This window comes from Apium graveolens, chromosome 5 (assembly GCF_009905375.1).
Source record: "Apium graveolens cultivar Ventura chromosome 5, ASM990537v1, whole genome shotgun sequence".
Taxonomy (NCBI): domain Eukaryota; kingdom Viridiplantae; phylum Streptophyta; class Magnoliopsida; order Apiales; family Apiaceae; genus Apium; species Apium graveolens.
The window spans coordinates 185,053-199,181 of record NC_133651.1 but is presented as its reverse complement, the minus strand read 5'-3'; the positions used below and the strand labels follow the sequence as shown (position 1 = coordinate 199,181).

The 14,129-nt window shown below is 35.7% G+C and overlaps 2 protein-coding genes across 3 annotated transcripts; one reads left to right on the top strand and one right to left on the bottom strand.

Annotated features, from left to right (window-relative positions):
- The first annotated feature begins 578 nt into the window (after positions 1-578).
- On the top strand, positions 579-13,613 carry LOC141723333 (uncharacterized). Of its 2 annotated transcripts, XR_012576239.1 has the most exons (7): positions 579-727; positions 2,209-2,590; positions 4,263-4,459; positions 5,255-5,399; positions 6,042-6,195; positions 6,605-6,857; positions 13,416-13,613. XR_012576239.1 is itself a non-coding variant. In XM_074525128.1 (6 exons), exons 1-6 carry the CDS (start codon positions 663-665, stop codon positions 6,634-6,636), a joined length of 975 nt encoding a protein of 324 aa, XP_074381229.1. In that variant the 5' UTR covers positions 579-662; the 3' UTR covers positions 6,637-7,061. The 2 variants fall into 2 exon arrangements, 1 of the variants encoding a protein (XP_074381229.1); XM_074525128.1 differs by lacking the exon at positions 13,416-13,613 and having other exon boundaries at positions 6,605-7,061.
- On the bottom strand, positions 8,705-11,877 carry LOC141661757 (receptor-like protein kinase FERONIA). The gene has a single exon (XM_074468748.1). The coding sequence runs from the start codon at positions 11,756-11,758 to the stop codon at positions 9,134-9,136; it is 2,625 nt and encodes an 874-aa protein (XP_074324849.1). The 5' UTR covers positions 11,759-11,877; the 3' UTR covers positions 8,705-9,133.
- Positions 13,614-14,129: the final 516 nt, after the last annotated feature.

Sequence of the window (14,129 nt, the reverse complement as noted above, 5' to 3'; positions counted from 1 at the left end):
TCAATCACATAATTCATATTTTATATTCTTTAACTCCATATTAGTTAGGGTTCCGTTCTACCTGACGGCCCGACACCACAGCTTATCTTTTAAGTTGACTCTTTAAATTGGAACGTTTTTATTCACGCTTCTAAACTCTAGTATACAGATAAGACAAATAATCATCACTTAATCACATAATTACAATCACATCACATAACACACTCTTTATTTACTTAATTACGACGCAAAATTTCTCAGTCGTCACAAAAATAGATTAACACGGGTTTCGGATCGGATTCGGGTCAGAACGGAATGAGTTTCGGGCTTTTGGGTCGGGTTCGAAACGGTATGCCTTCAACCCAAACCCGACCCAAAAATGGTTCGGGTTTAAAAATCAAACCCGAACCAGAATACAACCCGAAATATTCGGGTTCGGTAAATCTCGATCGAATCGGTACGGATCAGGTATCAATCGGTTCGGTACAAATTGACACCCCCGGGAGGTACTATATTTTTTTACCCTCCAATTAAAGATTTTTAACCCAATATAAACACAACGAGTCAGCTCAGCTACAAACACATTTTTCACACCTGCACCAACAAAAACCACTTAACAGGAGAAAACAAACAAACTAATAAATATTTATTAGGGTTTAGGGTTTTAGTAAAATCACTCAAAAATGACAACTGTTGCAGCTCCTTCTCAAACAAAGCCTTTCGATCGCACCGAGATTAATTGGGACAAGTAATCAATCAATTCATTCCTTCTATTCTCTCTTATACACCTTTTTTTATTGTGTGTTTTGTTAATTTTACACTTGTTTAATCGCGAAATGTAGTAGTTCTAACTGTACGTTTATTTCGGCATTTGATTGTTTGATTAAGAAGTTTTGTGTGCTGTGTGGTTGAAGTTATTCGTGGTTGTTTGAATTGAACTGTTGTTTTTGTGTGTGAACCAAATGTTCGGAAATATGCTAATCGTCGTAGTTGTTGAGTTCGAATTAGTAATTGGAAGACTGTAGGAGATAATTGAGTTTGTGGCGTTCATATATAAGAGCTAAATGTGGTTTCGACTTTCGAGTGTACTTAGACTGTTAGGTTGGGGATTCTTTTGGTACTGTGATTGAAATGGTTTTTCCTAATTGAGTTTGTGGCATTTGTCTATAAGAGCTAAATGTGATTTCGAGTGGACGTAAACTATCATGACTTTTTTAGGTTGAGGATTTTTTTGGTTTTGGTACTGTGATTGTAAAGGTTTTCCCTAATTGAGTTTGCGGCATTTGTCTGTAAGAGCTAAATGTGATTTCGAGTGTATGTAAACTATCATGATTTTTTTAGGTTGAGGGTACTTTTAGTACTGTGATTGAAAGATCTTCACGTAGGAATGATAGGCCAAATCCTTGTAACTAACTCTTTCAAGTATTTTTGTAGAGGACGAGCATGAGATAGGCACGCAGTGCAAGACCCCCACCCCACCTCAGACACCATATTCCGAGTGAAGTTATAGACATAATTACCAATATCTTATAACATTAAATAATTATAAGGGTTAGAGGGCTTTTGGGAAAAGCAAAATTCATAATAATGGGAAAGGAATTTAATTTTTTTTTTTATAACTTTTAGAGATTGAATGCATTCTTTGTACTGTCATTACTTGTTATGAAACTCATATGTGAATGGCTAACCGCTAAAGCTTTAGTAATTTAATTAGGAAAACTTTATCTTGCTTGAATATTTTTTTGATGATTGTTTGTATTAAATCAACTGGACCTTGTGAAACACATATTTTGATATGATTAAAAGACTCGAGGATCGATGCATTTTTATTGCACATGGAAGCAAAACTCGTACAATTTCCTTAATATATGAATTTTGAGGTCAGTTATAATTCCTTCATGAATAATTCCATTAATAGAAGTTAGAAAATTAAAGTAAAATGATTTTATGATTGTAATCCTCTATATATAATCGTGTGAAAATGATATAAATATTATTTTGGATACCTGTACCTGTTCCTATATTTTAAATGGGATAATTAGTAAGCAATTGAACTACTATGATGAAAATGCAACTTTTAACTGTGTTCATTTTATATCTTTTGTTGTTGTCTATACCCCTCCTACATTTTCCACACTTCCCAATCTTGTGTTTTAAATTTTTTGATCTACCCATCTTGTATTTTCTTTTGTAAGTGATAGTCGCTAAGTTCTTGTACCAATCCTGCAGGCTTAATAAAACCAAGTTTTATGCCGTAGGAGCGGGAATATTTTCTGGAATTACAGTTGCACTATACCCTATTTCTGTTATAAAGACCAGGCTGCAGGTTGTTTCAAAAAATTCTACGGAGAGGAATGCATTCTCTGTTATCAGAGGCCTTTTGAAAGCGGAAGGTATTCCTGGTTTATACAGAGGTTTTAGCACAGTCATTACTGGAGCAATTCCTGCCAGGATTATATTTCTTACTGCATTGGAGACCACAAAAGTGGCGGCATTCAATGTGGTTGAACCACTGAAAGTATCGGAACCTACCCAGGCAGCCATTGCAAATGGGCTGGCCGGTTTGACAGCATCTCTTTTGTCGCAGGCTGTGGTTGTTCCCATTGACGTGGTATGACTTTATTAATTTTGTACAGTTGATTTTTTCTGTTTATCTCTAGGAAAATATTAGTTTTCCTTGAACGATTGTGACAGGTTCACCATTCACATGATTGAGTTTTTTTATTGTGGTAAATATGCGACAAATTATATGGTACTGGAGAACGTGTTTTGCACACCCAATGCTAAGTGTTGGATTCCCATCCACAACATCTTATTAGTATTTTTTTTGTATTATTTATTTTTGCTAAATTATTATTTTGTATTTTAATTTTAGCAACTTATAATTTTAGATGAACCTAAATAACTGGGTCGAACCTGGATAGATTAGATGTTTTGGTGGAACCTAAATAGTCCTCTTTAAGCAACCTGTGAATTTAAACAACCTAAATATGTATTTAAACAATAAGGTGAGACCACTCTTTACTGCGAAACTACTTCTAAATTATCTCAAAATTATAAGGTGTGACCATGCTTAGTGTTATTAAACGTGATATGCGCACTAAAGTGCAAAGGCCTCCTGGACCATAAACGCAACGCAATAAACACACTTCCTAAACAGAGCGCAACAGTTGGAAAAAAAGCATAACAACAAATTTAACATGTTATTGGCAAATTCAATTGTCATATGACATGTTAATGATAACTAGATTCAAACTCAAGGCACAAATGCGAGGTCATGGTAACAAAATAATGATAGAAAATCAACTACAAGCCCTATAGGTTGGTTCTGGTCTTCTCAACAGTTGACAACTTGACATAACTAAAATAATCTCCAGGCTCTTTATGAAGATTTTCGAAATTTTTATCCTGACTATCCTGGCATCGTTCTCGTTCAATTTGTTGCTGTGTATCGTTCGTGTGTTTATATATGTGTTCATATGTCTGTATCGTATTGTTCGTGTAATGTGTATCTGTTGGCTGACTTAGGTTTTAGGGCTTTGTTATGATTTGTTTCCTTGAAAACTATTCGTTTAACAGTCCAGCCAACAGCACAGTGAACAAAAAAAATAAAAAGCGCGCTTTTTCTGCGCTTCTTGCAAATCGCTTAAGCGCACGCTTCAGTGAAGTTGCACCGCATTCAAAGCGAAGCGCTTTAGCATTGCATCTCGCATATGCGCCCTTTTAATAATCTGACCATGCTAAATTAAGATTTATCTTCTTATAATCCATTCCATCAACCTACACCATAACAATACAAAATTAGCTAGAGTAAGCATCTAAAAGTGTTTAAGTATAAAAATGCAAGGAAAATAGAAATCTGATAATTAGATATAGCATTTTACACACTTTTTAATGTAGCAATGCGTGAGAGCAATGTCATTGGGGTAAATAAGGTTTTTCAAGTTATTTGTATAAATAGTAAAACTAATTTCCCAAAATCACAACTTACTGTGTTCCAAATTAGAATTTTGGGTGGCATAAGAGTAGGTCTGTGGCAGAACACTATTAACGGAAGGAGATTTAGTTATGAGGGAAAAAATTGCTGCACAAGGTACAGCAGGATAAATATTTCTCCACTGGAAAATATTATCTCCTTATAATTATAACTGACAAAAATAGTAATCTGGAAACTGAAGTGAGATGGAGGTACCCATAGTAGTATTATATATACTTAGTTCCTTAAGCAATTTCCTGGTGCAGTTTTAGATTTATAAATGCTAAATATTCATATTTTTAAACAGATTAGCCAAAAGTTGATGGTCCAAGGATACTCGGGCCATGCAAGCTATAATGGTGGCCTGGATGTTGCTCGTAAAGTTCTTAGATCAGATGGCATTCGAGGATTGTATAGAGGGTTTGGCCTCTCTGTTATGACTTATTCCCCATCTAGTGCTGTATGGTGGGCAACCTATGGTTCAAGTCAACGTGCCATATGGAGGTGAGATCTAGTTTTGTTTAAACTATAATGTGTTAAGCGAGCTTCTTTGTACTTATTAGTTATTATCACATATTCAAGTATGGTAGAAGAGAACTCTCCCTCCTTTTATTTTCCCCTACTGTGGGGAGCCATAAGGCCCAAAAGAAAGAACCAAAATGTAAAATTTGGTCATTTGGTGTTGATGCTCTGGCTCTGTAATAAATTCATTTATGCCGCTGGCTGCTAAACCAGCTCGAAAGCAAGATTATCAGGTTGCCTGAAGCAGGGCTAGATCTTTGCACTACCCTTTGCTCATTATACAAAAGTATGAAAAGGGCGGTGTGTAAAAAATACCAAAACCATATATGTACTTGTGTAGGTCATACTGTGGTCTTCGAAGATATTATCCGCTGATCGCTTAGTGTATCTAAAGCTTAAAGATTACAATGTCAATAACTTGCATGTTCTAAAAAATCAAAATCTGTGAGAATAACCCCAAACCGCAAGCTTGTAAAACTGGGAGGAAGGTAGTATTTTCTGGCTCAGTACAATTTTCAGATTTGATGTAATGGTGGCATTAATTCAGTCAGGATTGCATAGTTTATTGACTTCAGCTTCTGCAAATGTTTCCTTAAAGAGTCAAAAGCATAAGTAAGTATTCTTAGACAGAATTTGCTGTTGTTTACTTTTCGTCATTTTTGTAAGTAGTTTAACGGTAGTGCAGGCTTCATCTTCTCTTGATGTAATTAAAACCTCAATCTCTTTTCTCTGCTATTTGTTTTTGGACAGCAAAATTATCTGAAATATTCCTAGCAGGTTTTTAGGCCATGGCAGTGAGAGTGATGGGACACCACCTAGCCAGTGGGAAATAATGTTAGTCCAAACTGGCGGAGGGATTATTGCCGGGGCTACAGCATCATGCATTACAACTCCACTTGATACTATCAAGACTCGCTTGCAGGTAGATTTGACTTCTCCGTCTGAAAATTCATGAGCTGTTGTAGTAAAAAACTTGGGTGCTAACAAGTCTATATTCTATTTTTACTGAGGTGCTGATTTGTTTCTAGTTTGTCTCTTTGAGTGTAATGGGCAATAATATGTAATAGTCGGTGATTTAACGGGGATGGTTATGATGTTTTAACTTTCATAGCAGCAGATGTTTGTATGAAGTATATCTAGACTTGGAAATCGCGTCATGTACATTAGTGTTTCGTGTACTTAAATGTGAAACTCACAACACGAACTGGATGTGTGTACTTCAGTAGTTCGGTGTCATGTTTTCCTTTTGTCTTTGTGTCATGTACCGGAGTCTCAAGTATATCAGTGGTAGCTACAACAAACTTTAGGGAAATGTTGTTGATTGTATAATAAATATTGGTTCAGGTTTGTCCTGATGCCATATATTTTTACAGTGAGCAATATCTTGCTAACCCTTGGCAGTATATTTGCATCCTTTTAAAATTTCAAAACATGTCACCAAGTGTGGCAGAACCTCATTTTCCCACCAAACCCAGTATATCGTTTTTTCTGATTTCGTTTTTACTGACATTTGTAAGTCCTTATGTAGATCCTTGTTTGAATTTTTTTTATGCACATATTTTAGGTAATGGGTAACAAAAAGAGACCAACTACAAAACAAGTAGTAAAACAGTTGATTGCAGATGATGGTTGGCGAGGACTTTACAGAGGACTAGGTCCAAGGTTTTTCAGCATGTCATTATGGGGAACGTCGATGATACTAGCCTATGAATTTTTAAGTATGACCACTTTTTTCTCTTCTGCCTTGAGGGTTTGCATTTACCAATGTTGTATATGTCATGGTAGATATTACTTATTCTTAGTGCTGACTGCTGACATGAATATATACATACTTATCATGCCTCTCCATTCAATCATATCCATAGCTCTCTTACTCCAAAGCACTGGTTGAGCTAACCAGAATTTGAATCTCTCATCCTTCAAGCTACCCCTTGCAACTATCAAACTGTTTACTCATGCAGTGCCTGAAAATCATATATACTGCTCATTCTGGTTATCATTTTCCACTTTTTGACTGTTTAGTCCTTGTATGTGAATTTCATCAAAAAGTTGATTGCTTATTGGTTATATTCATTTTTTTCATCACTAAATGCTTTTATCTCTGAACTTTGCATTCTCTTTTTGCAGAACGCTCATGCACATCAACTCATCATTATTGAACAGCTATACAGTTTCTTAGTGCTCATGCAAATGACCTACATAATCCAACATTTGCGAAGTAAAATGAATAGAATAATTGAGATGGTTGAACATTTTTTCCCCTATATTGGAGTATGTTATTTCTCTAGAAAATCTGCACAAGCAACGATGCGTTCCAGTTTATTCACGAAGGACCAATTTCATCGGTGAGATATACTAGGTCGGTTATTAGTTTTTGCAGGTATCCTCGAATCATTCTTTTGTAGCTGAATTTACTGTCTCGTCTTTTGATTTAAACAGTATTAGCCATTGAGGAACTAATTGCCTTCTAAATTATATACAGTTCGTCACCTTTTGATTCAAAGAGTACTTGCCTTGATTTGTACAACTAATTGTCGTTGAAATATATTAAATGCCCCCCTTCCCCGGCCCGACCCCGACTGTTCTTACCCATAATGGTAAAACACACTGACCATTACAATTAGTTCGTGTTTAAATATTTATTAAATCTAGTGTTGTCTAACAGAATCTCGAAGAGTAGAATACCCTTAGCTAAATAATATAGGTCGCATTAAGTGTAATGTAGATGACACTAGTTGTAATGGAGATAACACTTTTAGAGAACATGTAAAAATCACTCTAACATTTTATCCTCTTGACAAAATATAGACAAGACAACTATTTTCTGTCAGCTATATTTGTCCGACCAAGAAACCTCTTGGTTATAATTTTACAAAATCATAATTATACATAATTTAATTAGAGTGTATATCAAAACCTTTAGCTAAATTTTCATATAATTATGATATCCAATCATCGTTATAGCTAATTATTTTACCATTAGCGTTGGAGATGCAATTTATATTGGAGTCTCAATGCATTTCAATACCATTTTTTTTATATAACATCTATCACGCACACCCCTAGGAGGACTAGAGTTTAATCACTGTATCAATGCTTTGTTGGTAGTATTAAACTTGCTTTAATGTAATATTGTTACTACTTGTGTGTACATTTATCTATACTATTATTAAAGACGAAACTTGTATGAAAGACGAAATATCAAAAATTTCGTCTAGTAGTCGCCTGGAGTTTGGTAACTCAATTTCCTAACCGTAGTTTAATGTAATATTGTTACTACTTGTGTGTACATTTATCTATACTATTATTAAAGACGAAACTTGTATAAAAGACGAAATATCAAAAATTTCGTCTAGTAGTCGCCTCGCCTGTAGTTTGGTAACTCAATTCCTAACCGTTGATTTTTTTTGAATCAAAATGATGATAACCGTTAAATATAATACGAAAAGTTAGTATATATAGTGGTCCAAGGTTCAAATTCCACTAACAACAAAGTCATTTTAAATTAAAATATTTTAATTGAAACACATGACCCATTTAGTTGAACCGGGTCTATATATTTTTTAGAACCTGGGGCCAATTTATGAGCTTTCTTTTTTTAAAACATAATTTAATGGTTCTAATTGTTTAAAAGATTATTTACCTATTTGCACGTACCTAATTAATGTAAACAACTATTTTAATGAAAGATATATTTGATTATACTTATATTGAGTCATGCTTACCCTCTATGTTACTCGGATTTGGCTAGAACTGTCTGACATGGACATTAGTCCAAGTATCAGACTCAGGAAGATTTTGAAAAATATACATGTTTTTTTGCCTAAAATAATTGTTCATATCCGATTTTCCATGTCCTAAGTACCGAGTGTCCGACACGGGTACTCGAAGGTAAAATGAAGAGTCCGAGTAACATAGTTTACCCTTTTTAAAAGATTCTATTAATAAAATATTAAAATAAAAATAATATATATTAGCAATTATAATCCACGGTTATACTAGAACCATTTAATCATAAAAGTTATTATTATAAGAGGTAAACATTTAAAATAATCTTGACAATATATAACTGGAAATATATGTTCCCTTCTATTGGTTGATTAATAGTTGAATATTGTTCCAAAATCTATATAACATAACCGGAAACACAAAATTAAATAAATAGTATAAAGTCTTTTCTTTTTGCTAAACGTAAATAGAAAGGAGATATTGATTTGAACAATGACATAGAGACAAAATATTGAAACATCGTGGGCAATTTACAATTCATAAAAGAGAAAAAAATAGAAAACCAGTGTAGAGATATTTAATAAGAACGGAAAAGTAATACTTGATGGCTTGAATAGAAAAGTCTAGTAATTTATTCAATTATTAAGTAGTGCTATTGATCTAGGACCCATGAAAAGATGCAAGGTTTTAGCTTGTCTAAGCAACTGTCTCTAATTATCAGCTGCAAGAAACAAGACTGATTTAAAACCAATGCCTTATATTTCCAAGTCTTTTTGTTTCTTGCATCTTTTTCATTGTCACATTTGTAGTCTTCTGCTCAACCTTCTTCCCAGGGAAAGATAATTCTCTCTAGTCATATCTTAGTGCCCACCAATTAGTCACCTCTTATTTCTTTCACCAGTTGTCCTTTGTCCATATGTACCAACCTTATCGTGCATTCGGGTTCAGGATTTCAGAAAAGACACTTCCCGACTTCATTCCATCACTATCACTTGTCGTAGCTGAGGTTTCACTAGCTTTGGCGACAGTTGTGGCTGTGAATAAGTCGTCGTAGTTCTTGGCTAAGTCGTCGTAGTTCTTGGCTGAGTCGTCTTTGGCTCCAGTGAGAGGACTGACAGTTGGATCATCCGAACTTAGGTGCATCTGTTGGTCCAACTTTTCGTAGGTTTCCTGAAGCTGCAATGCAAATTCAAGGCTCCAGACAACATCACTCATGCTAGGCCTATCAATCCCGTGGTTACTTAGACAACTGCATCCTATCTCTCCAAACTTGTTCAGACTCTCTACTGCAATCTCGCCCATTAAATTTTTATCCACTATTTCAGCGAGGCTACCTTTCTTGTAACAATTTCGCGCCCATTCTGCTAAATTCACTTGCTCCTTTGGTACCTGCTGCATGATCACTGGCCTGGCACACAACACTTCGAACAACACCACTCCAAATGAAAAAACGTCTGATTTGATTGTTAACTGGTGACGTCGATAGTATTCAGGATCCAAGTATCCAAAAGTTCCCTTCACTATTGTGCTGACGTGTGTGACTGATGTGTCACTGGGACCCAATTTAGACAAACCGAAATCTGACACCTTGGCAACCATTTTTTCATCCAACAAAATATTAGTTGACTTGACGTCACGATGGATTATCATGCGCTCTGCACCTTCATGGAGATAATGCAGCCCTCTTGCTGCACCGATGCAAATTTGTAGCCTTTGCTTCCAGGACAACGAGGGATTATCCCCCCTGTACAGATGACTACGGAGGGTCCCATTGACCATATACTCATAAACCAGTATCATCTCATCGCCATCATCACAGTATCCGATCAGTGGTACAAGATGGAGGTGGCGCAAATTTGATAGCATCTTGATCTCCGTTTGAAACTCAAGTTCCCCCTGGCCTGATGACTGATTCAACCGCTTGATTGCTACAGTGCATGTACCATTCTCCAAATACCCTTTATACACGTTACCAAAACCTCCTGCTCCAATAACAAAATTATCATCAAAGTTGCTAGTAGCCAATTTAATCTCCTCCAAAGAAAATTTCCGGCTTCTAACAGACGGCAATGATGAAATGTTCGTGTTAGTCGATTTTGACTTGTCGTACCGTAGTGAATTCCACATCGACTTGGCGCCAACATCCTGAGATTTCGCTTTTCTCCTGCGGAATAATAGAAAACCTATAATCAACAAGAACAAAATCATCCCACCGAGTGAACCTCCAATACAAGCTCCCACAAGCAGAGAGTGAGAGACGCCATTCTTTTGGTTGCCGCTGGATTTATTTGTTTCCAGGGGTGGTGATGGCACAAATTCAGGATTGGGTGCAGCAAGGCTAGCACTGCTCACCCTGAAAATCTCCAAGCCATTCAAAATTGTGTTTCTATATTGATATGTACTTTTGGATTGCAAGGCGAGCCACAAATATGGCTTAGACTTGCTACCATCTGGATTGGGACTAACAAAAGTAGCATAGTCTTTATAGATTGGAACTCCTATTCCTCCAGTCCATCCAAAAATATTTGCTTCTTGCTGGGCTGTCTGATTGTTGATGAGTATATCGAATGCCACCTGACCGGAGTTGTTGACTTGCGTCCTAATCTCGCAAAAATAAAGTCTAAGCAGGTAATAAAACCCAGAATCGACTTGAAAGAACCAAGTCATGTTGGAGATGTATTTATAGTTTTCCATAGTTCGTGCAGTGGAGTAGACATCTTCAGGGGCTGTGTAGGGTGGAGTGGTATTTGTGTACCTGATTGGAATTTTGAGCGTTGGTATAAGCCCAGTATCAGCCCCCAACAGATTTGGCTCGTCTTTATTCCATGAGCGAAACATTCCACTATCAGATGCCGAAGAAATGTCATTGCCACCTACGTTTAACCGGTAAAGATTTTCGAGTGCCATAGAATCATCAATATAAAAGCTGTTGGAATCTCGACCCACCATTTTAATTGCATTTTTGATGTCACCATTTCCTTTGATGTAGAACATTTTGGGAATGGAAACAACTTCAATGGCATTGACAAAGGCATAGGACTTTGGAGACGGTGTAAAGGTTAACTCAAGTAAACGACTCTGATCGACTGTGATGACATATTCTTTGACGAGGGTTAATGAACCAGGCTGGAGGTTGAGAAAGGCACTGAAGTTGGATAGAAGAATATGGTCTGCTGCATGGACGGAGAAGAATGATGTAGCACTGTCAAAGCCATTTGAGTAGTTTGTAGGATAAAAGTAGAGGCGTAGAAATTTCTGACCAGCTTCCGAAACATTGAATGTGTAAGTGAATTTAGAAGGAAATATGCGGGCAGTTGAGTAAGGGATTTGGTCGACGGAAGGAGTTGGTTCAGATTGTGTGGAGTTTGTCGCTGAAATGTTTGAGATGTATGGTGTATCTGTGTCCCATTCTCGTCCATGGAAAGCAGAAGGCTGGGAAATTGCGCCACAGTTGAGGAGGATATTATCGGTAGGAGTATAGGGCAGCAACTCAGCTGAGGTAATTTTGAACATTGGGAGCAAAAGGAAGAGATACAAAGAAAAACTAAGCATCTTTCTTGTTGTGCCTTTTATCAAATCTTGGCTGGCTAGTTAAAAAGCTTTAGAGCATATATATAGATTGCTTTATTCAAAAGAAAATTAAATGTCTAAACCAATCCAAGGGCGGGAAAATCAGAAGAAAGATCATGGAAAGAGTTGAAGTCTCCTCCGAGTCCTTCAATCCACTTCAACTAGTATCCATTGACTAGTATGTCAATTTACTGGTGTTATTAATGTTAGGCTTTTCCTAAAATTAAAATTTTATAAACCGAGGATGGTGAAAATCGGTGATTTTTGTAGTTAAAATTGGTGATTATATTAAATTTAATATTTTTGTTATGCACAAAATCACCAATTTATCAAATTTAAAATTTCAACTTTCCAAAAAAAAATTTATCAGTTTCAACTATAGAATTGGTTATATTTGAGCGTGTTTTCACTGATAATTGATTATCAGTTTTAAAATAATGATTTCATTAATATTCTATTAATTGATTATATTCGATCGTTATAGTTATATGTTTCAAGCTAATTAAGATATTTATGTTTGGCAAATTTGAAATTCTTGTACTTATAAAACTTTGTCCAAGAATGTCCACAAATAGCATAATCAAAACTTTGTCACAAACTGAAATCCAAGGAGGCAGTCGGGTTTGTCAAACAAAAACATCCTCTACTCAAAGAAATCGAATCGGAAATATCTAATAATATGTTCAGCGGCGACAATGCGATCATGGGTGTACGGCGTGGTCTGTGTGTGTTTTCCGGCATCGAAGCTACCTCCGCTGCGGTGGTGGCGTTGGTGGTGTTGTTTTGTGTGACGTAGCAACCGAGCCGGAGTTTCACCGGCCGGCAGTGACGGTTGGTTGCTGCCATGAAAGTTGGTGAGTGGTTGGGTGGGGATGAGGAAGGAGGTGGAGTAGGATGGGGGGCAAAAGTTGGTGAGTGGTTGGGTGGGGACGAGGAAGGAGGTGGAGTAGGATGGGGGGCAAGATAGTCAATTGTTAATTGATTTGATAGTTAACCGATTAATTATTTGATTTGATAGATAATTTTATTGAGTGCCTTGATTGAAGGATTTTTATGTGTACCTTTTATGGGTGGCCTATTTGAGGATATATTTTGGCCTTTTAGAGGAAATAATGTGCCAATTTATTTGGGTTGTCTTGGCCTTTTAGAGAAAATAATGTGTTAATTTATTTGGGTTGTCTTGGCCTTTTAGAGAAAATAATGTGTTAATTTATTTGGGTTGTCTTGGCCTTTTAGAGTAAATTGTGTGCCAATTTATTGGGTTTGTTTGTGTCTAGCTAAAGTTGTCTTTGGTTAGATTTTATTTTTATGTATTATACGTATATTTACTTTATAATAAATTTTATAATCTTATATAATATTCTCTTTTATTATTTTTTAATATTTCTCTTTGTCTCATTTATTTTTGGGTGATATTTTAGTGGCAAAATATTTGGCTCTTTTAGAGTATATTGAGTGCCAATTATTTTGGCTTATTTGTGTCTAGCTAAAGGAATTCTCTTTAGTTAGATTTTTACATAAATGTTAATATTTCTACCTATCATATAAATATGTTATTAAATTGAATTTCTGTATTAATTGAATCTAAATCTCTGACTGAAAATATTGAAGTGATTAGATTCTTTGTTATTTTATTTAGGTGTGGTCTTTGAATAGGATGCTTGTTGAACTAGATTCGAAAGTCGAAGATTTGGATTAATGTACAAGTAGTCCGCTCGAGCATATACTTCAGTTAAGTGATCATATTTTCTTTATTTATTTAAGTGTTCTCTCTTCAGACCTTAAGGCGTTATTATCTAAGTTTCTGGGGCCATCATGAATTACATTTGGTTAGATGATAAACTTTATTGTATTAAAAAAACTCCTTTTCATTATTTTTTGTATCTCGGTACAATCTTTGTTAAAGATTTTATATCTCTCCGAAAAAAAAGATGTCTATGTTTGGCAGAAGAATCTAAGCTAATGTTAGTGCAATATTGCTAGCGATCGATGCTGGAAAAGGATATGGGCATTAAAAATTCCTCTTCTTGTTAACGATTTATCCGCTAAATTTCAATTACAGTCTAAACATGTGAGAAACAATCAACATTTTCTTTTTTCTCGGGATTGTTGGCTTCAGTTATGGGGTGTCAATGTCATCGTAGATGTCCCTAATTTCTTGACTGGTTCAGGGCGGATTCAGAAATTTAGGGAGATAACATATAAATTTTGAAGGGCTACTTTCATTTAATATTTAAAAAAAACGGTTTTCCTGTGGTGTATTCATGGGCATATGTTAAACACAAAATTCTATAAATTTAGTTTGTTTTGATTGGCTTACACTTCTTTATAATGGTGAATCTGTCTGCATTCA